Here is a 21,776-nt window from a genome sequence, read left to right as displayed (position 1 = left end):
TGCACCATTGTTTTCTGTTCATGTAGCACCACAGTTCATGATAGTCAAACTTGGGTATTTGCAGTGTATTTTGCTACACAGTACATCTACAATATAAACACATATAAAATAGGTGCTTAATAAAACTACTGAGTACTTCCACAGTTATTCCTTTTTCGTTGGTGGATCATGTTTAAATGTTTTTGACATGTTTGACCAACAACACAAAATGAAGATATCCCAAAAAGTTGAATCTGTTTGTGTGGACATAGCCTTTTCAGTGGGAGGGACTTCTTCAGTCTCCGTGAATAATTGAGCATGAAGACAAAAAGAAGTAATATTTATTCAACAGTTGTGCATAACAAGAAAGTATCAACAACTTTCACTTGAGACGAAGAGACTTTTGTTTCTTTTCTTTGCTGTAAAAATCTCCCGAAAGTGCAGCTCTAAGAAAAAGCAGCACTGTAAGATGATATCTTTAACACATTAAACGCATCTTTGTAATTTATGTGCTCGATTTTCTGCTGTCTTTATCTGCACAATGCTGACCCCCTCAGGTCTGAGAAGTTACAGAATAAACATGCTGGTGATGAGATAGAGATATTAACAGAGAATAGAAATGAATAGAAATGTGGTTCATATAAACAGGAAATTCTAACAGTGAAAAACTTCTCAGCTGCTGGTTTTATCTCTGTAAAAGTTGTTTTTTTTAAATTCAGCATATCAGTTAAAATTAAAAGTCAACATGTTTTTGTAAGCCCTGAAGTTTAAGAACGAGTGATTCCACAAGGAAAGTAGCAAAAATATTGTTATAGAAATTAAATGAAAGCAATATCAGTACATTAAACGGTACATTACTTCTAATGCTGTTATACACTCACTGGTCACTTTAATAGGTGCGCTTCACGTCGATCCCTGTTTTCCTTCAGAGATTATTTTATTCTTTGGAGATGAATACACTGCAGTCATAAAGGGTTGGATATGGTTAGCAACATTACTCACTTAGTCTGTGATGTTTAAATGATGCTTAATTGGTACTAAGAGGCCCACACCATTTCAAAACCACAAAAAATGTGAGCTGATTGTTTAAATAAGGCAGGATGGATCCATGCTTTCATGTTGTTTCTGCCCAATTCTGACCCTGCCATCCAAATACAGCTGCAGAAATTGAGACTCTTCAGATCAGGTAATGTTTCTACTATTATCTCCAACTTACTAACAGTTCACCATCAATGTGAGCATGCTGAAGTGCCCAGAAGTTGACAAATCACAACATATGTTGTATAATGGACTATGTAAATATTAAGTTACTTTACAAACATTGCAGGCATCGAACATAACACAAATGAATGCTTGATGTGTGAACTGACGTCCAAATATCCACACAACCCGGAATATATGGATGAATTCATGTTGAGCATTTGAAGACGTTGTTTGTCTAATGTCAAGTGCATTTGGTGAAAAGAAAATTCAGCCCTCAGTTTCCCATGCACTCTCATCAGAAGAACCATTTTTATAGCTTCTTCAGGGTCACAAAATATTTAGATTTTCAAATACTATTTACTAACTTTATGATGTAAATCCAAGTTTTTATATTAATTTTATGTTCTACAACGACTCTGGAAAGTCCCTGACGTTAGTAAGTAATTGTGGTGTGAAATGTGCTGTATTTCCTTCTGTATTGTAGTGGAGCAAAAGCAGAAATTAAAGAAAGAAAACAGTAAATACTTCAAAGATTTATTGTGGTACAATTCTTGAACCAATATGCTCAATTACTCTTTGCCACAGGTTACCAGTACAGCTTTAGTAGCTCACTGGTTCCCTTTAGTTTGTGTTTCCACACAATTGCCACTGGAGGTCAGGCTTGATCAGCACAAGAGCTTCCGTGGCTGCGTCATCAACCAGCTGTTCAATCCACAACTGCTTTCTCTGAACCAGTCAGCATCAACTTTTACTACTTTCTTAGGAGTAGTGGCCCATAAAAAGGGGGACATATCACAATTAAACAATGTGAATGTCAGTCTTCACCCCTACACAAAGCTGTGTATACTAATTTTTTAGTGGGGGTTGGTTTCGATCCGCCTCCGAGGTGCTTTCCACTGAGAAGAAGAGTCAGAAGAACATTGAGATGTTCCTCTTCACAGTTCTCTCCAGGGTTCTCCCCGCTCTTCTGCCACCTCATACCAGGATGGGGCTCCGAAGCTTTTGGGGCTCTGATGGAACAATCCGGGTTCAGAAGTCACTCTGAGGGACTGGCCGCACTGTCAGAACACAAGAGACGTTTGACTCTGGAGGATGTATATGGGTAAGAATGAGGCTGATAGATTAATGTAAAGTAAATGGTTTACCAGCAGGATGTACATATCCGACATACCTGTCATAAATCCCCAATTCCACTTGTGCTCCGCCTTTTAACACAGATGAGGAGACTGGGCAGGGTGTATATGCCAACATTATTAGGCTTGACTAAGATTTTGCAAAGCTCATGTTTTTGTTGTTTTGGCAAATGTCTCAAGCTTTAAAACAAAGCACATACAGCATGCAACAAAAGCATTGCAAGTAAGCAGCAGCACGGATTTGCTGCCAGCTAAGATCAAAAAGTGGATGCCACATTTTAAAGTAAAGGTTACTATCAAAGTCTCAGTGAGTCAGATTTCTACTTCATGTTAGCAACTGTTGCTTCCTTTAGAGCATCAACAAAATCCCCTAATATGCAAGGTTTCAATAGACTGCCAAGGAATATAATGCACACTAGCAATATTTATTTGAATTTGATCATTTTTATGTTTTTTTAATTTGAAGAAAGGGTGAAATCTTTGCAGACCCCTCTGTCTGCATGTTCATGGGTTTTCAAAAGCTGTTCAACTTTGGTGTTTCAAGATGGCAACATTGTAGGATGTATTCAAGACCTTTACCTCTGCAAAAAAGTCCTGCATTGATGAAGTTGCTCAATTAAAAGTAAGTAGCCATCATGTCTGTAGAGGCTAAAAGTGTCAAGCTGACATCTACTTTTTTAGTAAGTTATTGTTGCTGATGCATTTATTTGTAAGCAATAGTTTACTGTTGCAGCCAATCCAGTTAGAGCTTACTGCACTGCATACTGCTAGTACTTTCATCTCAATTTATTTTATCAATGCAACATATTTGTGTCCTTGGATTTTTTGAAAAGCATTGTACATATCTAAATTATTATTATATTTATTACTTTAATTGTTTTAAAAGGCCTCTTGTGTGTTAATTATTTAAAGCAAATATTGACAAATAAATGAGGTGAAGAAAAAAGTCCAAAATAAATGAAATGGAAACAAACTATGCAATAATCTTGAGTCACCCTGAATTTTTATATTTTGCTTCCAGGGAAAGGCTAAACTTGTGTGTAATGTTTTAAAAGTGGTCTTAAGCAATAACTCTCCAGACTTTCTGCAGATCTTTCCAAGGGTTTCTAATTTGTTGTTGTTGTTTTGTTTGTTTTGTTTTTTTGCTTTTTCACTTTTTTCACTCATTTTCAGTCCAGTCCTTGTACCTGACTATTTTAAGAAAAGAATATTTGGGGTTTTTGTTGTTTTTTAAGCACTGACCTATGAATTATTCAACTATAGAGGGATGAAGCAGTGTTCTGTCTACACATAACAGACAACTTAACAAAGACCCCATTATAAAATGCATCTCCTGGGACTTTGCTACTAGCAGCCTGTCACAAAAACACATTTGTTCCTATTCTATATATTTTTAAAAAATGCTAACAATAACACAGCTTGACAGACATAAAATTCTATTTTTGCACCAACAATGGGATTCCCAAAGAACTATTAGCCAAAAACTTGCCCCATCTCTGCATGGTGTGCAGCATATCCTCAAAAATGTAACTTAACTGAAAAACTATTCAGTTTTGAGAAGAAAGTTATAAAAGTATGCACTACTGTGGAATCCTTTGACCTTTTCTTGACAGACATAAATCCTTCCAGACGTTATAAGGAAATGTGGACTGCAGTACAATGGTCAGGTGGTTTTATTACAGTATCATCTGCTGGTCTAATATAGGTCATTTAATGAGGGAAAAGTTCAGCATTGATATGAGACAATAGTGGTGGCGGTGGTGGGGGCAGTGACTAAAAGAGGATTGCTCATACTGGTGATTTGAAACAGCGGAGTGGGCCAGTTGTCCCTTCTGGGGTTTTCCATGTGCTGATGACTATGCTACTTAGCTTTCACCACTTCCACAGCCGGCTAGTATTGATTATTGACTTCCGGCCAATGACTCAGCCAGCATGTGACTCAGTAAGGAACTTTTAAAAAGTTTGGAAACTGAAATTTTTAGCTTTATCTACAATAGCCCCCTCAGCAGCATTCAGTCAAAACAGACCAGAGTTAGATGGGTTTTTCTTAAGTGCCCACTTACTCAATCAAAGGCCTTTTTGAGGTCAGTCAAAGTGACTTTATAGATGTTCATTTTAACAGCCGGTGCGTGCAAAGCATTACCTCAAGGGCAACAGCTTGAAACTTCGAAAGGTAAGACTGATTCACAGAGCTCATTCCTCGTGAATGCTGTCAGGTGTTTTTTAAGTTTCTTTCCCCAAGTAGGTAGAAAACTGAAATGTAGTTTCAACTGTTGGGGCAGCTCAACACAGCAGTAGGAGTCTTTCCACAGGTAGGAGAAAGGAAATAAAAAGTGAGGATCAGCACAGGATAACAACCGCAAGATTAAGACGAACTATCTTCTTTCACAGCGGTGAAGTGGATATTTGTCCACAGTGGGAAAAATATAGAATAAAGTTTTACCTCAGCTTCAGGCCTACTCTAGATTTACGTGAATCCTGCCCTTACATAATAAACATGTTTGTTAGGATGCCAAATTCTCGTTAAAGCTACTTTCAGTTACTGTGACTCTGGCTGGATTAATCTTCTTTTGAAACCTAATGACAACCAAGTTTCTGTGGTCTTTCTAATGGTTGATTCAACACTGAAAAGATGACATTATAAATTATCTATCACTTAACTGAGAACAAATTTACAGACCGACATTAATTTGCGACAGTTCTGTGGTAACTGTGCTCTGTTTCTCGGCCCATGACAGCTGGGATTTGGACCGAATACTCGTATTTGCACGCCGTGCAAAATATACTATTTGTACTTGGTTATTTTTTCTGATTTATCTATTTTATGACACTAGAAATTAGGGGTGGGAATCACAGAATGGGTCATGGCATGTTAATCTAATCTTAAGTGGCCCAGGACAGCGCAATACACGACACAGTTTAAATGTGCATGTGCATATTTGCGTCTGCGTGTGTGTGAATTAAAGTTGCAAATAAAGTGCCAGCTCCTTTATTAAACTCTTTGATTTGCTTTACCCCGCTCACTTAGTGAGTTTCTGTTTTTTCATTGCAAATTTAGATAGATATGCCTATTTCAAACAATTGAAGGAATGTACAATCCATATTTTTAAACACAACAAAACAAAATCCCAAATATATTAATTTTATATATATATATATATATATATATATATATATATATATATATATATATATATATATATATATATATATCCATCCATCCATCCACTCGCTTCCGCTTATCCTTTTCAGGGTCGCGGGGGGCGCTGGAGCCTATCCCAGCTGTCATAGGGCGAAAGGCGGGGTACACCCTGGACAGGTCGCCAGTCTGTCACAGGGCCAACACACAGGGACAGACAACCATTCGCATTCACATTCACACCTAGTGACAATTTGGATTAATCAATTAACCTATCCCCACAAGCTGCATGTCTTTGGACGGTGGGAGGAAGCCGGAGTACCCGGAGAGAACCCACGCAAACACGGGGAGAACATGCAAACTCCACACAGAAAGACCCCGGCCTGATGGTGGAATTGAACTCAGGACCTTCTTGCTGTGCGGCAACACAGCAAGAGGCCTGGGAGCTTGAGGGTCCTGCGCAGTATCTTAGCTGTTCCCAGGACTGCGCTCTTCTGGACAGAGATCTCCGATGTTGTTCCTGGGATCTGCTGGAGCCACTCGCCTAGCTTGGGAGTCACCGCACCTAGTGCTCCGATTACCACGGGGACCACCGTTACCTTAACCCTCCACATCCTCTCGAGCTCTTCTCTGAGCCCTTGGTATTTCTCCAGCTTCTCGTGTTCCTTTTTCCTGATATTGCTGTCATTCGGAACCGCTACATCGATCACTACGGCCATCTTCTTCTGTTTGTCTACCACCACTATGTCCGGTTGGTTAGCCACCACCATTTTGTCCGTCTGTATCTGGAAGTCCCACAGGATCTTAGCTCGGTCATTCTCCACCACCCTTGGGGGCATCTCCCATTTTGACCTCGGGACTTCCAGGTTATACTCGGCACAGATGTTCCTGTACACTATGCCGGCCACTTGGTTATGGCGTTCCATGTATGCCTTGCCTGCTAGCATCTTGCACCCTGCTGTTATGTGCTGGATTGTCTCTGGGGCATCTTTACACAGCCTGCACCTGGGGTCTTGCCTGGTGTGATAGACCCCAGCCTCTATGGATCTTGTGCTCAGAGCTTGTTCTTGTGCTGCCATGATTAGTGCCTCTGTGCTGTCTTTCAGTCCAGCTTTGTCCAGCCACTGGTAGGATTTCTGGATATCAGCCACCTCCTCTATCTGCCGGTGGTACATACCGTGCAGGGGCCTGTCCTTCCATGATGGTTCCTCGTCTCCCTCCTCTTTCTTGGGTTTCTGCTGCCTGAGGTATTCACTGAGCACTCGGTCAGTTGGGGCCATCTTCCTAATGTATTCTTGGATGTTCGTTGTCTCATCCTGGACTGTGGTGCTGACACTCACCAGTCCCCGGCCCCCTTCCTTCCGCTTAGCGTACAGCCTCAGGGTGCTGGATTTGGGGTGAAACCCTCCATGCATGGTAAGGAGCTTTCTTGTCTTTATGTCAGTGGCTTCTATCTCCTCCTTTGGCCAGCCTATTACCCCAGCAGGGTACCTGATCACGGGCAGGGCGTACGTGTTGATGGCCCGGATCTTGTTCTTACCATTCAGCTGACTCCTCAGGACTTGCCTGACCCTCTGCAGGTACTTGGTGGTTGCAGCTTTTCTAGCGGCCTCTTCATGGTTCCCATTCGCCTGTGGGATCCCCAAGTACTTGTAACTGTCCTCTATGTCTGCAATGTTGCCTTCTGGTAGTTCAATCCCCTCAGTTCTGACTACCTTCCCTCTCTTTGTTACCATCCGACTACACTTCTCCAGTCCGAACGACATTCCAATGTCATTGCTGTATAGCCTGGTAGTGTGGATCAGTGAATCGATGTCTCGTTCACTCTTGGCATACAGCTTGATGTCATCCATGTACAGGAGGTGGCTGACAACTGCTCCGTTCTGTAGTCGGTATCCGTAGCCAGTCTTGTTAATGATCTCACTGAGGGGGTTCAGGCCTATGCAGAACAGCAGTGGGGACAGAGCATCTCCTTGGTAGATCCCGCACTTGATGGTGACTTGTGCTATGGGCTTGGAGTTGGCCTCTAGTGTTGTACGCCACATCCCCATTGAGTTCCTGATGAAGGCTCTTAGGGTCCCATTGATCTTGTACAATTCTAGGCATTCCAGTATCCAGCTGTGGGGCATTGAGTCATAGGCCTTCTTGTATATATATATATATATATATATATATATATATATATATATATATATATATATATATATATATATATATATATATATATATATGCAATTCTGATTTTATGCTTCAAAAGGACTAGAGAGAAGTATAAACTTACCGCTCCTTCCTGTCTAATGACTTAGTCAACTTCAGTTTTCCTTTAATTCAAGAAGTCAAGAAGACTTTGGTAAGTTAAACTGACAAGTTAATCAAAAAAGAAATCAGGGGGTGTATGCATGTTTTAATAAAAAATAAAAAATACTGGCCCCAGTGTGTTGTATAGTAAGTCGATGCTAAGTTATATGTAGCTCTTTAACTTTTTGGTCCCAGTAGTACTGCAAATTGAATTTATGTTTTGTTTTTGATTGACTTAAGGAAATCAAGCCATCTAAAAATTTTGCTTTTGTAACTTGCAGCATGTGGGCTTTTCCAACTTTTGTATTTTCACCTCCTCCTAAATGCTAAACTGAAACTTTATTTGTGTTGGAACACACCCATCACACAAAGCCTAAAAATATTTGTCTCTTTATGTCATCTAAATGTGTCACACCTCTTTTTCGCGTGCATAATGCTAACACATGCAACTCCAGCAAGTTGCATGTGTTAGCATCATGCATAACTTAAGCAAACGCTACACTTGGAAATAAAACATAAAGCTCTGACTACTTTTCCGTTGCAGCTTCTGAATGGTAGACCGCAGTAAAACAGTTAAGCATGCTCTGCCACATACTAGAAGCTCAGTCAAGATAATAAAACTTGTCAACCACAACAAACCACAGGTGCACAACAGACTTGTGACTTGACTGTTGTAATGCTTTAGCCGCCTTGACAGCCAAAGTCAGGTGGGTTGCTGGATGATGGAAGATGCACACTTTTCTTGGTAGACTAGAGCAAAGATCATCTGTTGATGTTTAGTATTGAACTCACATGAAAATGAGAGGCACAATTTAACCAAGTGTCAGTTTACGTTTCCATTAGGTGGAGACATATGGAGGTTAAGAGGCTTCCTTTAAGAGGAAACCAATTTTTGTTTTGTGATTTGGGTGGGAAGAGCTAGAAACTTTTGCCAAAATAAAAGAAAACTTCACTTTACATGAACATTGAGCTAACTTACTAATGTAGTGAATGAACCAGCGGGTTAGCAAAGAGCTCACATCTGCTTCTTAAATATCTTTGAGCAAGACAGGAATCCCCAAGAACCTGAAAGTCTGTAATTATATTTACATGATTTGCTAACAATTAAAGCACCATCGCATCATTGTTTCAATAGCTACAGTCATCAGACCATGAATGCACATATCAGTGCATGCAGTCAACAACTCAAATCCATTTCACAATCAGGTAATGAGCTTCGTTTTCCTTACTCATTTGCTGATTCTGAAGGTTAATGATTTATTTTTTAAGGCTGTCTCATGAAATAGAGTATGACGCGAACTGCCTCCCTCCCTCAGTGACGCTCCTTTGTGCTCAGTAGGTGGGATATGCTTTTCAGTATCGAGTCAGACAGATAGTAAAGACCCCCTGGTGGCAATGAGCTGCAACTACAGCGGTTGTGTGTGTGAGTGTGTGTGTGAGTGAGTAAGAGAGAGAGAGAGAGAGAGAGAGAGAGAGAGGAAAATGGGTGGACGGAAAGTCCCCGTGTGGAAATCCCCTTTGACTTGGACTTTTTCCTTGTTTTAAAAAAACTATCATTATCGTACGTGTGTATTCTTTTGAAAGGCTTCGCAGGCTGCGAGGGCTCCAAAATAGATCTGATACTGAAAGAAAGAGAAGGTTGAATGGCGCCGAGGACCGCTGCGGTGAGGCTGAGTGAAGTGGCTGAGAGAGGACTAGCCTGAGCATCCGGGAGGCTTTTGTTATTACCCCGACATATTACACAGGTAAGACGCCAGCCTTCCCTCCTTGTGCCTCCCCATGTGGACACACATTTCTTAGCAATTGGGTGAGACTTGGTGGGTAAGACCACGTTTGGGCCTTGAGTAATGTATGGTCGTGTTTCTGGGGACACGGAGGAAGCTTGAAGCCTGCTCACGACAGTGGCTTTGACAGCCATTGTTTACAAAGACGTCACCCTCGAGCGGATAGCAGGACATTTAAACAGCCAAATGTGGCATCGGCGAAGCTACAGTGTATCGATACCCGCGCTGTTAGACGCGATTGAACGCTACATTGTTCCAAAGGTAGTTGTCATTGGAATTACGTAAGCCTTTAACGTCAGCAAAGTCTCCTGTTATTGTGTTTTTGTGTAGCCAGCCATCCTAAACCGCAGCGTCCACCCGGGTGCTGCTGTCTGTCTGCCTTAAAGTGTGCCCCGCTGTGACAGCACGCCACGCTAATGATTCGTGTCAACATGCTCCCTGACATCCAGGTGTCTGTTGTCTGGTCCCTCATGTGACTGACTAGCCCTTTAGCACGGCCTAGTCTGTTGTTGCACCTGCTGCTGTTTGGGTAGTAAAGGCACAGAGGCCAATAGAAGCTCGCTGTTCAGGTGTTTGTGGACTCGAACAGTATCTTTCGACCTGACTGCCAGCTTGCGAGAGGTTGATAGAAGGATGTTGTGGGAAGTTTAAAAGTCAGCAAAACTCCAGGCCCACTTGCTGACCATTACTTTCTACTTCCTCTAAACTGCTAATGCGTCTTCACTGCGTTGAAATGTGAGGGGAAATAGTCCTTTAAAACCTTCCCTTTAGCAAACTTGACTCAAATTGGGTATAGAGGTTGTGCATTGAACCTCAGTACCTTTATACTTAAAGTATAAAAACTGCCAAAAGTTTCCCTAATTTTCCTAGCTTTCAAATTACTGTAACAAATTGGGAAACGTGGCTGAATTAAAGTTGTATTTTATTTCAATTTCATTGTTCTTGACAATGACAATAAATAAATACTACTACTACTACTTTATTTAGGGGAAATAATTCTGCAGCTGCTTGTCTTTTAAATGACTTCAGGGAGTGACGTAAACCCAGGTTAGATTATCTTGCTCCTGTACTGAGAGCAGTGTTTGTGTCTGTACTGAAAGCCTATAATTTTTCTAATGATTCCCAGCCTTTTAAATGGCGACTTTATGCAGGCTGTTGAGGGAGGAGGCCTTGTGACCTTCCCATCAGCCTGGGAAGCCCTGGGTGGCCTTCGGTTAAGGTCTGGAAAGCACCCGTTTATTGTTGGAAGTCTTTGAGCTCAGTGGGACACTAGGAAGCCCTGTTGAGGGAAACTCTCAAAAACCATCAAGACAAAAAGGAGAATTAAAAGAACAAACAAGAATACAAAGGGGTCTTTGTGTACTTTATTCAGTTGGGCCCAGCAGAATCTCCAGGAAAAAGCACCATACAGCCTCCATACTGGAATCATCCTTTGTGATGGGTAGTTTCCCAAACAAACTGTAAATTAAGTTGTGCCTTAAGTCTTAATTTGTTAGGAAGGGGACTCTCCACTGAAAATTTCCCACAAATCCCTGCTGTGAAATAACATGTCCTCTCCGCTTCTCTCCATCCAGTTTCCACGTTGATCCGGCATCGGTGGTTGGTGCCTCCTCCTCCTCCTCCTCTCCTCCTTGCTCCTCTTCCTCCCCTCCTTCCATTCACCTGGCCAGCCATCCGCCATGTCGCAGGGTCAGAACTTCCTCCCCAAATTCCTGTTTGTCTCCAACCTGCTCAAGGCAGTGAAGATCCGACAGCGAGTGCCTAACGATGTGGTGAAGCCTGCTGCCAGCGGTGGCCTCATGCACCACCTGCGGGGTATGCACCGGTACACGCTGGAGATGATCGCCATGAACCACTTCCCCCAGGCCTTCAGGGAGGTGGTTCAGGCCGCCATCCTGGACCGAGCCATGCAGGCCTCATTAGAGAAGGAGAAAAAGCTCAACTGGTGTGGGGAGTTGAAGAAGATGGTGCCCTTACGCACCAATGGTAAGAACGATTATGCTGATGTTGAGGAGCTGTTCTGGAATATGGAGGCTACAGTAAACCAGATTTCTGTGGTGGTCTTGTAAGTGGATGAAGCTCCACGAAGCTTTGTTGATGTTCAAAGATGTTTTATATTATTGGTTGTATAGCAGAGGGCACCGTAAATAACTGCTGTTGGAGCAGTAGGTGATATTCAACACGAATAGAACAATTCAGCAGATTGGTCACAGAGCTAATGTTGAACCATTTCTCCTTGATTTTAGAAGCAAAACATATTGCGCTCAACACAGGATGTGTTTTGCTTTTGTTTCATTTTCTATGAGAGAGATGGTGAGCTCTTATGAGTCAGGACTATTTGATATGCAAATTCTGAGATGTCATTACTCACAGGCAGGGTTACTGTAAATGACAACAATCGAGGGACGTGAGTTCCGCTTTCACATAGACTCATTTAGCAGCCCCCTTGGTTTTACTGTGCCGACCTTAGTGTTTGACTTTAGGCACCCCACTGCTAAGTCATGTTTTCTGTTACGTGAATGTTGTAAGACGGGAACATCCCAGGGCAGGCAAACATGTAGACTCGGGCCTGATTACTTCTGATCATAGTTGTGTACTGGGAAATTCTCTGGCGTCACATGCAGGACTGTTATTTACTGTCTGTGATGTTTCAGACCCAACTATTTCCACAGTTTTTCATTTGCTGCATTTGGGGTATGCCCCCTCTTTTTCTGTGTAGGTGTGTGTTAGTGAATGTCAGTGGATGTCAAAAAAACACACCGTTTTACCTTAAATTCCCCACCTGCCTGACTTTATGTGACTTTATGGATTTGTGTTTGTGATGATCTGTTAGAGCTCATCAGACCTTGTTAAAGCAAACGTGTGTGTCTCTGGTGGCCTTTTCCATCTATACTGCAGTAGCTTAAACACAGCTGCTGTGTACATCAGATCTATTTTAAAGTTAATGGAGAGCAAGGTTTTTGAGAGGAATCATCAGCTATAGCTTCACAACAGAAGGAGGAAGAGGAAATCAGTCATAATTGCAGCTTTGTGCTAAACATGTGAGTTTCCAGAGGAAATAGTTTCTTTCTTTCTCATGTGAGAAATTCCTACATTGGTCACATATCAGAAGTTACTTTGAATAATTACTGGATGGTTGAGGAACTTGCTGGATGTGTTATGTCCTACAGTACTTTTTTTAAATAGTGAAACTCTTTGAAAGGGTCCCTGCCAATTCTGAAGTTAGTAATCACTGAAGGACTTACTGTAACTGTCATCAGCACATAATTCCCCCTTGCAAAGACCCCTTAATTGATGACCAAAATGGATGACTTCTGCTGCCAGTAACCTGGCTGGAATTTCCTGGTTTGCGAAGATGATGTCATAAAGAGGAGACAGAATTTAGTGCCGGAGCGTCTAACTCTGAAGGACCCAGACGTGACTTTGAGCAGAGGACGGACAACACGCACGCACGCACACACTCACACACACACAAGGCTGACTGACTGCTGCTGAGTCACTGGAGCTCAGCAGACACACACAAATACAGAAAGAAAACGTGAGAGAGAAGAAGTCTGTTCACTGATGTCCAGCGCCGTTGTCGGATATCTGTCTCCACATCATCTCAGAACTGAATTTACCAGTGAACCCAAAATCCTTATCTCATTTGGTCTATGCAAATGCACTAAAGATCCAAACCCCATAACCAATTTCCCCGAGCCCGGCTTAATTACGAAGCAAGACCACAGAATATAACTGACCATCAAAAAAAACCCAGACTCATAAAACTTCCACTCCGCTTCAATTAAAATAACAGGGCCACATCCGTTTTCCTGATACATCCAACTCTTCCTCCAAGTAAAACAAGGCTTTATTAGAATTCAGTCTCTCTTCTGTCTTGAATGTCTCGGACACATCCGTGGGGTTTTCCCAAACAGTATCCCATGTCTGTCATGTGTCCCCATCAGGAAGGATTTGTTCAGCTACAATACACTAACTTCATGGTTAAGTTACTGGGAGGACACATACACTGCTGCAGTGTTCTGCCTTACAAGTAAAGCTTTTAGGTTTCTTTTGGGGCATCCACATTATTCCTCCTAGATTGGGGTATGTGGTATGTGCACTTTGTTTTTATAAGCAAGACTACACAAGGAAAAACTTGATGAGGAGGCGACGCATGAGCAAAGGATGAGCCAGTGAAATTTTCCATATCACTTTCTGTAAAATGGGACATTGGCCTTAGTGGATAATCTATGAGCGTTTTTCTAGTTTGGTAATAATTTACTGCAGTTGTTTACAGTCACAAATCTTGGGCCATTCTCACACAACAACCTGCAGACAAGGTGTGGGAAAGTGCAGCCCTGCTGGAAGCACACTGTTGCAAACTTGTGCTGTCACCTGGACAGTGACCAAATCAACTTAAGTCTGGCTCTGCACTGATATGTTTTCAGGAAGTTCCCCAGCTTGCCACAGAGGAAGTATCTATATATAACCTGATGGGAGCTGCTGAACCACTTTCATCTTTAGTTTTCAGGCACCTCACTTTGTGATCATGACTTTTTTTCATGCAAGAGGAAGTGATTACGTGTGTGGACATTTGTTTGGATTTGTGTGTACCTTTGGGCCTACATATGTCTGGTGTTTTTTATTAAAAAAGCCTTGCATTTTATGTTTTTGCTGAGTGATGCAAGAGCACTGAAATGGAACAACATCTAGCTGGTCTGAAATGGAGAAGTGTTTTTTTTTTCTCTCTTTAAATACAGCGAGATGTTCCTTCAGTTGAAAGAAAACAACTGTAGCTTAGATTGCATTAATTGAGCCACACAACAATTAATGCTACACTGAGATCAGATTTTGGCCTATTTAACACTTGCATCAAAACAAAACAACATTTTATGATCCTTTTTTTTTAGAAATTTTTTCCTAGCTGTTTCTTAAACCTACTTAAACTTAAACTTAAACTTTTCCTGTATAGAGGAGAGATCTTGAAAACGCCTGTTTAATACAGCAGTATTTTACAAAGAAGGGTGCAGATGCTTTATGTGTATGAAGTTACTGCCAGGTAAATGTTTGTGGAGGGAAAAAAAAGAAGTACACATTACAGTTCATGTGTATATGCTTGTGCATGTGAGGACCCATGTTATCTCTGCTCATTAATCACAGCATTCATCGGGTGTTGATTGTAGTATTTAAAAAGATAACATTCCATCCGGTCCAAGTCACGCCTTTGTGGAAAGTACAGGACCAGCTGAGTAGCATTGATGAGTTGGGATCATAGGAGGGGAGCATGCACACATGCACTCGCATGAAAGACAGAAGTTAGTACAGGGAAATTCCTGTGTTTAGTGTGGCAACAGGGTTTTTCAGAGCTGCACACATTAACAAATATGGGCTCTGCTGTTTCACAATGAGAAAAAGACCCAGTACTGCCAAAGGAGAATAAATAAAATTCCAGGATTTTTAGCCGCTCACGCTCTCACACACTCGTCTTTTCAGCAACCAAGTCTTTACCTATATTCTACTGACTGGCTGCAGTGATAAAGGCACATACGTTTGGCAAAAACAAATATATGTATGTGAGAATTCTGGTTTTCTATACAGATTTAGATTGTAAAAAGATTCAGTTTTTCAAAAACATGTTCCGGGGAAATTACGGGTCATTTTTATCAGCCTTGTCTGTGGCGTGTGTACTGTTAGATGTATAAGGGTCATATAATAGTCGAAACACCAGATACTAACGACCAGCCCAGCGGCCTGGAAATCCCCAGACTTTAGTTACACTTGTGTGTGTGTGTGTGTGTGTGTGTGTGTGTGTGTGTGTGTGTGTGTGTGTGTGTGTGTGTGTGTGTGTACACACATTGCAGTTGCCTGTTTTTTATGCTGTATGTGCATAGCCTTTGTATGTGTGCGTGTGCATGTGCCTATTCACAGAAGGAGAACTTTGTGTCCTGTGTACAAAATCAACCAACCATAGTACTAAAAACACATGTGTTTTCTTGCCTCCTCTTTGTGTGTCTGTAGGAGATGGGAACTGTTTGCTTCATGCAGCCTCTCAGTACATGCTGGGTGTTCAGGACACAGACCTGGTTCTTCGGAAAGCTCTCCATGGTGTTTTGAAAGAAACTGACACGGGTGTCTTCAAAGCTCGCTTCCAGGCAGAGCTGCTCCAATCTCAGGAGTTCACCCAAACTGGACTCCGATACACCACCATGGTATGAATTTTCAACTAGATCCATTTTCCATTACTTTGCTTTGAGAAAACTGTGCTCATGCAGAAGTTTATTTCCTAATTGTGTGCATTTGTTCCAGAACTGGGAGGATGAGTGGGAAAAGATTGTGAAGATGGCATCGCCAGTCTCCAGTAGCAATGGCCTCCAGTTTGATTCTTTGGAGGACATCCACATCTTCATCCTCTCCAACATTCTCCGCAGACCCATCATCGTCATTGCAGGTACTCCCTTTTTTATCATCTCAAATTATGCTTATTTATCCTTGTTAGCCCTCAAAGACTCACTGGTTTTGTAAGAGCACATCTTGTAATGTATAATATATCACCACCATTCCTCAACATTTGCTCTCGGTTGTTTTGAAGTCTTCTTAATGCACTGTGTCACTTACTGTCTATCTTAATAAAGAATCTCAAATGACTACTGATGATTTCTCAACTTCAAAATATAAAAAATAAATATGCAGAAACATGTTTGCAGTCATATTTGAGCAAAGCTTGCTTTTTCAGGATCTAAAATCCTAAAATGACTGCACATTGCTCCATTTATTCCACTTGAATTGGGTGCAGCTCTATAAAAGTTGTTCATTGTCATTTGTTAGAGAGTTATAAACTCTTAAATCTTTGTTCTTTCAACAGACCAGGTGGTCAGGAGTATGAAATCCGGCACCTCCATCTCTCCTCTGAATGTGGGTGGGATTTATCTGCCTCTACACTGGCAACCCACAGAGTGCTACAAATACCCAATAGTGCTCGGCTACGACTCCCAGCACTTTGCACCCCTCATCACCATCAAAGACAGTGGTCCAGGTACAAATCACAAAGAAATAGGTGTTATATATTTGGCACGATAAAGGGACAAAGCAGGACCCCTGTTCATGGATTTGGCTCTGTGTATCTTTAACTGAATTTCCCAGAGATCCGAGCAGTACCGCTGATCAATCCGAGGCGGAATGGCTTTGAGGAACTGAAAGTTCATTTTCTGATGGAGAAGGAGCAGCAGCAGAAAGAGAGGCTCCTCAAAGAGTACCTGCACCTGATAGAGATCCCTATCAGATTGGGCCATGACATTACACAGATTATGAAAGCTGCAAGGTACTTGGGCATTATAAGTTCCATCCATTGTTAAATGCAGCCTTGAACAGCTCATGGCATAAGAATTGTTTTTGACTGATTATCAAAGATAATTTAGCCAAACTACTTTTATTAACTATGAATTTGAAAGGGAAAAAAGTAATAAAATGCAGTTAAGAACCACATTGTATGTCTCTGTCCTAAGGCTGGATGAGGGAAACCTTCCTGAAGACATGAACCTGATGGAGGACTACCTACAGCTTGTGAACCATGAGTACCAGCGCTGGCAGGAGGACAAGGAGCAGGCATGGGCCGCCCAGCCACAGCGTCCGCCACCCTTCTCCGTCTCCCAGCTCTCGCTTATTGAGATCCGCTGTGCCACACCACGATGCACCTTCTATGTCTCTGTGGACACGCAGCCTCATTGCCATGAATGCTTTGAAAAGCGGCAGGCCACTACTGGTGGAGGAGCGAGGATAGAAGGGGTAATTCAGACTAAGGAAGGAGGTTTACAAGGTGGGGTAGGAGTCATAGGGGGATCAGAGACTGAGGTGAGCTCCAGAGGGGCCAGAAGTAGCAGCCCCCCATGCTCTTCATCTGGGAGAGGAGTAGTGTTATCCAGTCCCCGCTCAGCCCCGCCCACCGCCCCCAGCCTCAGCCTATACAGTGAAACACATGCAATGAAGTGCAAGACACCCGGCTGCCTCTTCACCCTAAGTGTGGAGCATGATGGACTTTGTGAGCGCTGCTTCAACTCCAGGCAAAACCATGGACCCCCTGGAGTTGGAACGGCCGCTACAGGACTGCCAGGGACCAATGGGGGGCCTGTCGTTCCCCACCCAGCCCAGGGCTCCGGCTGGAACCAGTGGGGAGGCTGTGAGACCGAGACAGAGCGATGTAACATGTGCAGAAAGGAGGCGTTTAGGATATTCAATGGCTTGTGTCCACCCTGCATGCAGAGACAGCAGGCTCCAGAAAGGGGAGAGCCACAACAGATCAATCCCAGGACTGAAGCCTCATCTTCAGCTTGGACCCAGGCCAGGGACACTGAGCGGCCATGCCTCACTCTAACTCCAGGGCACACCTCAGCTTGGCAGGGCCCTGTGGCCCGACCTTGTAAAAGATCTGGCTGCCAGTTCTTTGGGACACCTGAGAAACTGGGTTTCTGCACTATTTGCTACGTAGACTATCAGACAAATCACCGTAAGTCCTAAAACAAAACTAGAAAACACTTCTTGCATTGCACGCTTTTCGTATATATAAAATTTATTATAAAAGCCGTATAGCTGTCTTAATAAACATCTCATTTAACTGTTCTGTTTGTTGTTATTCAAATGTCATATGGCACATTGCTTATGTTGGCCACTGTTTCTTCCAGACCTGACTCCTCCTCCTGCCCCGGCCCAGAGTCGGCATGGTTTGGAGACAGGCTTCCAGAATGCCTCACGATGTCGTGGGCCTGGGTGTGGTGCAGTTGGCAAGGTGATGCTGGAGGGCTACTGTGATAAGTGCTACGTAAAAGAGCAAAGTGCAAGACTTAACCAAGTCGCAAATCGCACGTCCCCTCCTCTGGTAGGTACCTGCCATACCTTCATAACTCCTCACTGTTCTTCACATGTCTTGTTTTTTTCGTGTGTTCTTCTTCTTCGCCTGTTGACAGTTCTTTCCATTCTCGCTCTTTCTCTGTACAAAAGCGTGAACGAGCAGCAAAACCCAGATCTTCGCAGCAATCCCAGACCCAGACTCAGTGCCGGCGGAGTGGCTGCAGTAATGTGTCCCCGGGTTGCACAGACCTCTGCCCAGAGTGCCACACGCGTGGTCAGGGCAGAGAGCCAGGAAGACGGGCGCAGGCGCCCAAAGAAAAGTCGAAGCAGCGGTGCCGGACACAAGGCTGTGACCACTACGCCAACCAAGAGAAACAGGGCTACTGCAACGAGTGTGACCACTTCAAACAGATTTACCGCGGCTGACCACATTTAGCGCCCATGCACACGACAGCGATGATGACACATCGCTAGCACGCTAGAGCCGCCGCCCTGCTGTGGGCTCTCCATGCCAGTCAATGCACCTCTGATACTAACTAACCAACTAACTAACTTGCTAGTGACTAACTAGTTACCTTATGGCCTGAAAATCAAACCCCCCATGTAGAATGTGAAGAGAGAGTGTGTGTATGTGGGGGTGGTGGTGAGTGTGTGTGTTTTCGCAGTAGACATGGCCTCCAGAATACCTCTTTGTGCAATTATTATCATCTGACATGCCCTGCGCACTTACACGGTGAGAGGTTTGGCTACATGTCAGAGCAACTGAATTAACTCTTGTGTACAATATGTATTTAGAGGTACGTAGTGAATCGTGCCGGACAAAATGATTGTATGTCGACATAACAAGAAGCATCTGACATTGCTTTCTAGACCACAGCCAAGGATTTATACCCCCCGTCTGTCTGTCTGTCTTAACCCATCTGTGTATCTGTCTGCCTGTCTGTCTAGCATTTGCTCTGAAGAAAGAGAGATGCAGTAGTTGGGCATGCCCAACAGCAAATCTCTGTGAAAATAGTCAGCAGAAGTGTGCAAAACTGGGCCAAAGGAAAGCAAGCAAAGTGCTTGAAATTAAGTTAAATGGCATTCACCACTGTTTTGCTTAAATCTCCTAAATCACTCATCTATGTCCTCACAACCCAGACAAAGATTTTTTTTTTCTCAAAAAGATTCTCTTGCAGTCAATATTGTAAAAATGGTCAAATATTGATTTTCTTCCATTAGCCAGACAATAGCAGGGTTAGTTTATATTTTGAGGCTAATTAACCTTATTACTGTTACATATCTGATGTAAATTGCTTGACATGGAAAGTAAAAAAACAAATTATAAACTGTGCAGGACAGACAGGGCAGGCCCCTGTTAGTTTTGGTGCTACATGTACAGAAATACAAGCCTCTCCATTGTAGCCAACATGCTGGTGGTTTCAGCGGACAGAAGGCAGAGATCACAGTAGAGACAGGACTCACTCTCTTTCAAAACCTCCTTTCCTTCCTCTTATTTCCCTTTTTCTCCAAAACAAATCTGTTGCCTTGGACGTTGTTTTCCTGTTTACTTACCACTTAAGCACCTAGAAACGCATAGACACATGCGCACACATATCTACACAATGTATACACCAACATAATATCGTCAGTCCTGTTAAAAGGGGATTGGCAACTGTGAGGAGAACTGAGACTACAAGGACAGGCGAAGTCTGGATAATTATCCACCCTACTACTGTATACACACGCACACATGCAAACACAGCTTTGTGAGATTGTATGTCCCCACCCCAGCCTGAGGTAATGTGTAGGTAAATGAACCTGTAAAGATGCATTCCTCTCTGCTTCACCCTCCTGGATGTGCCAAGGCATCACTTTCAAAACTTCAGAGAGCAATCCTGTTGCCTGCTTTGGCTAATCTTGTCTATCTGAATGTGTTTGTGCTGCTTGTACAGCAGCACAGTATTGGGGCTGATCCTCGATAAGTTTTGCCTTTACATAGTGATTGAAATTTTATGGACCAGAGGGGCCTGATCAGTGATTATGGATCAGTGCTCCCACTTATAAAAAATGCTTTTGTGAACATGGATCTTAGTCCATACCGTAGGACCTTCCAACCCGATGCCTCATCTTCAATACACACACACACACACATACACACATACAGATAAAACGTACGCGTGTGTGCGTCTGGAGTACACAAAAAACTGACATTCCTCCTCTTTTTTTCTTTTCTTTTTTTTTGAATTTCAAATGTATTTTGATATATTTGTTTTTTTTCTGCCAAAAGAGGAAAAAAAAACAAAAAAACGTGCCATCAATTGCCAAACAGTTGTTGTTACCTCCTTAAAAACGGCCAGCCTGGACCATTCTAAACTAACCAGAGTGCCACAGATTGACATCTCCTGTTCTGCGCAACCACAGACTTCAGCTAATCCAGATCTCTCATGCTGAAAACCCCCTAATGGACACCATCTTTCCGTGAACTTATCTTTTATTCAGATACGAAGAAATGTCTGTCTGTAAAGATAAGCTCAAACATGAAACATTTATCAGACTCAAATTTGGTAATAACTGGAACCTCTTTCCCCTCTTACTTTAGCTGTGGGCAGATATCCATCTGTGGCTCTAGTTAGAAAAGCATAGACAACCAGGCTCTTGGTCTGCCTTTTCATTCAACTGTATCTAAAGCTGTCAGGCCAGCCCACGTGTTGACGGCCTGGACGTAGATCTCTGTGTGCTTTAATCACCTCTAGACAAACCTTAATCACTTCAAGGCCAATTAGTGCTCAGCTCATCATAACCTCTTAACAAGGGGCTCTGACTGAGTTTGACTGGGAGGAGATCACATAAGTTGCACATGACTTGTCTAAGCTGCTGAGGCATTTAGGAATGGTACTCCGACCTGTGTAGGGACATTCCAACAGTAGGAAGAGCATCGACTTAAGAGCAGAAGGTGTAACAAAACATGCAAATGGTGTGGAAGTTTCTTTGTGTGACTTTTTGACAATAGGGTATTGTATGAAAAAAGCCTGGTTTTATTTGTTAAGTATTTATTCATATCAAAATATCTGTATTGTGTGATTCAATAATTATTTATATGTCGTCCTGAAATGAATTATTTTTATTAAGAAATCTGAAATCTGACTGATGTGTTTCTTGGGTCTGTACTTACTGTGTGTGTGCGTGTGTGTGTGTGCATATACTTGTGTGGATGTATTTTGACATCAGGTGGAACCGTAGAATTTGATTTGTGTGAGGATTGGCGTCAAACATTTATTATATTGATAAAAATCATATTAACGTGCAGCCCCATGTCAACAAGTGCAATCGCTGTCAGGGGAGAGTTTATTATAAGCTTTTGAAGCTACAACTTACTGATGAGTCTCAAATGCATCACCTGCTTGCAAACAACACCACAAACATCATTGGTGATGA

General features: G+C 42.6%; 1 protein-coding gene across 1 annotated transcript; it reads left to right on the top strand.

Moving 5' to 3' along the window:
• Positions 1 to 9,198: 9,198 nt before the first annotated feature.
• tnfaip3 (tumor necrosis factor, alpha-induced protein 3) lies at positions 9,199 to 21,296 on the top strand. The gene is made up of 9 exons (XM_080868108.1): positions 9,199 to 9,497; positions 11,111 to 11,522; positions 15,537 to 15,727; positions 15,825 to 15,966; positions 16,381 to 16,551; positions 16,659 to 16,836; positions 17,021 to 18,018; positions 18,194 to 18,387; positions 18,510 to 21,296. Exons 2-9 carry the CDS (start codon positions 11,216 to 11,218, stop codon positions 18,783 to 18,785), a joined length of 2,457 nt encoding a protein of 818 aa, XP_080724234.1. The 5' UTR covers positions 9,199 to 9,497; positions 11,111 to 11,215; the 3' UTR covers positions 18,786 to 21,296.
• The last annotated feature ends 480 nt before the right edge of the window (positions 21,297 to 21,776 follow it).

The sequence above is a fragment of the Rhamphochromis sp. 'chilingali' genome (assembly GCF_963969265.1).
Source record: "Rhamphochromis sp. 'chilingali' genome assembly, chromosome: 20".
Taxonomy (NCBI): domain Eukaryota; kingdom Metazoa; phylum Chordata; class Actinopteri; order Cichliformes; family Cichlidae; genus Rhamphochromis; species Rhamphochromis sp. 'chilingali'.
The sequence above is the reverse complement of the archived record's forward strand: the minus strand, read 5'-3'. Positions and strand labels throughout refer to the sequence as shown.

What these genes read in the sequence shown, in the direction of transcription:
- tnfaip3 (XM_080868108.1), top strand. Translation starts at nt 11,216, where the DNA reads ATGTCGCAGGGTCAGAACTTCCTCCCCAAATTCCTGTTTGTCTCCAAC. An exon ending in GGTGCCCTTACGCACCAATG is followed by an intron (nt 11,523 to 15,536) that starts GTAAGAACGATT and finishes GTGTGTCTGTAG; the next exon opens with GAGATGGGAACTGTTTGCTT. An exon ending in AGACTATCAGACAAATCACC is followed by an intron (nt 18,019 to 18,193) that starts GTAAGTCCTAAA and finishes TGTTTCTTCCAG; the next exon opens with ACCTGACTCCTCCTCCTGCC.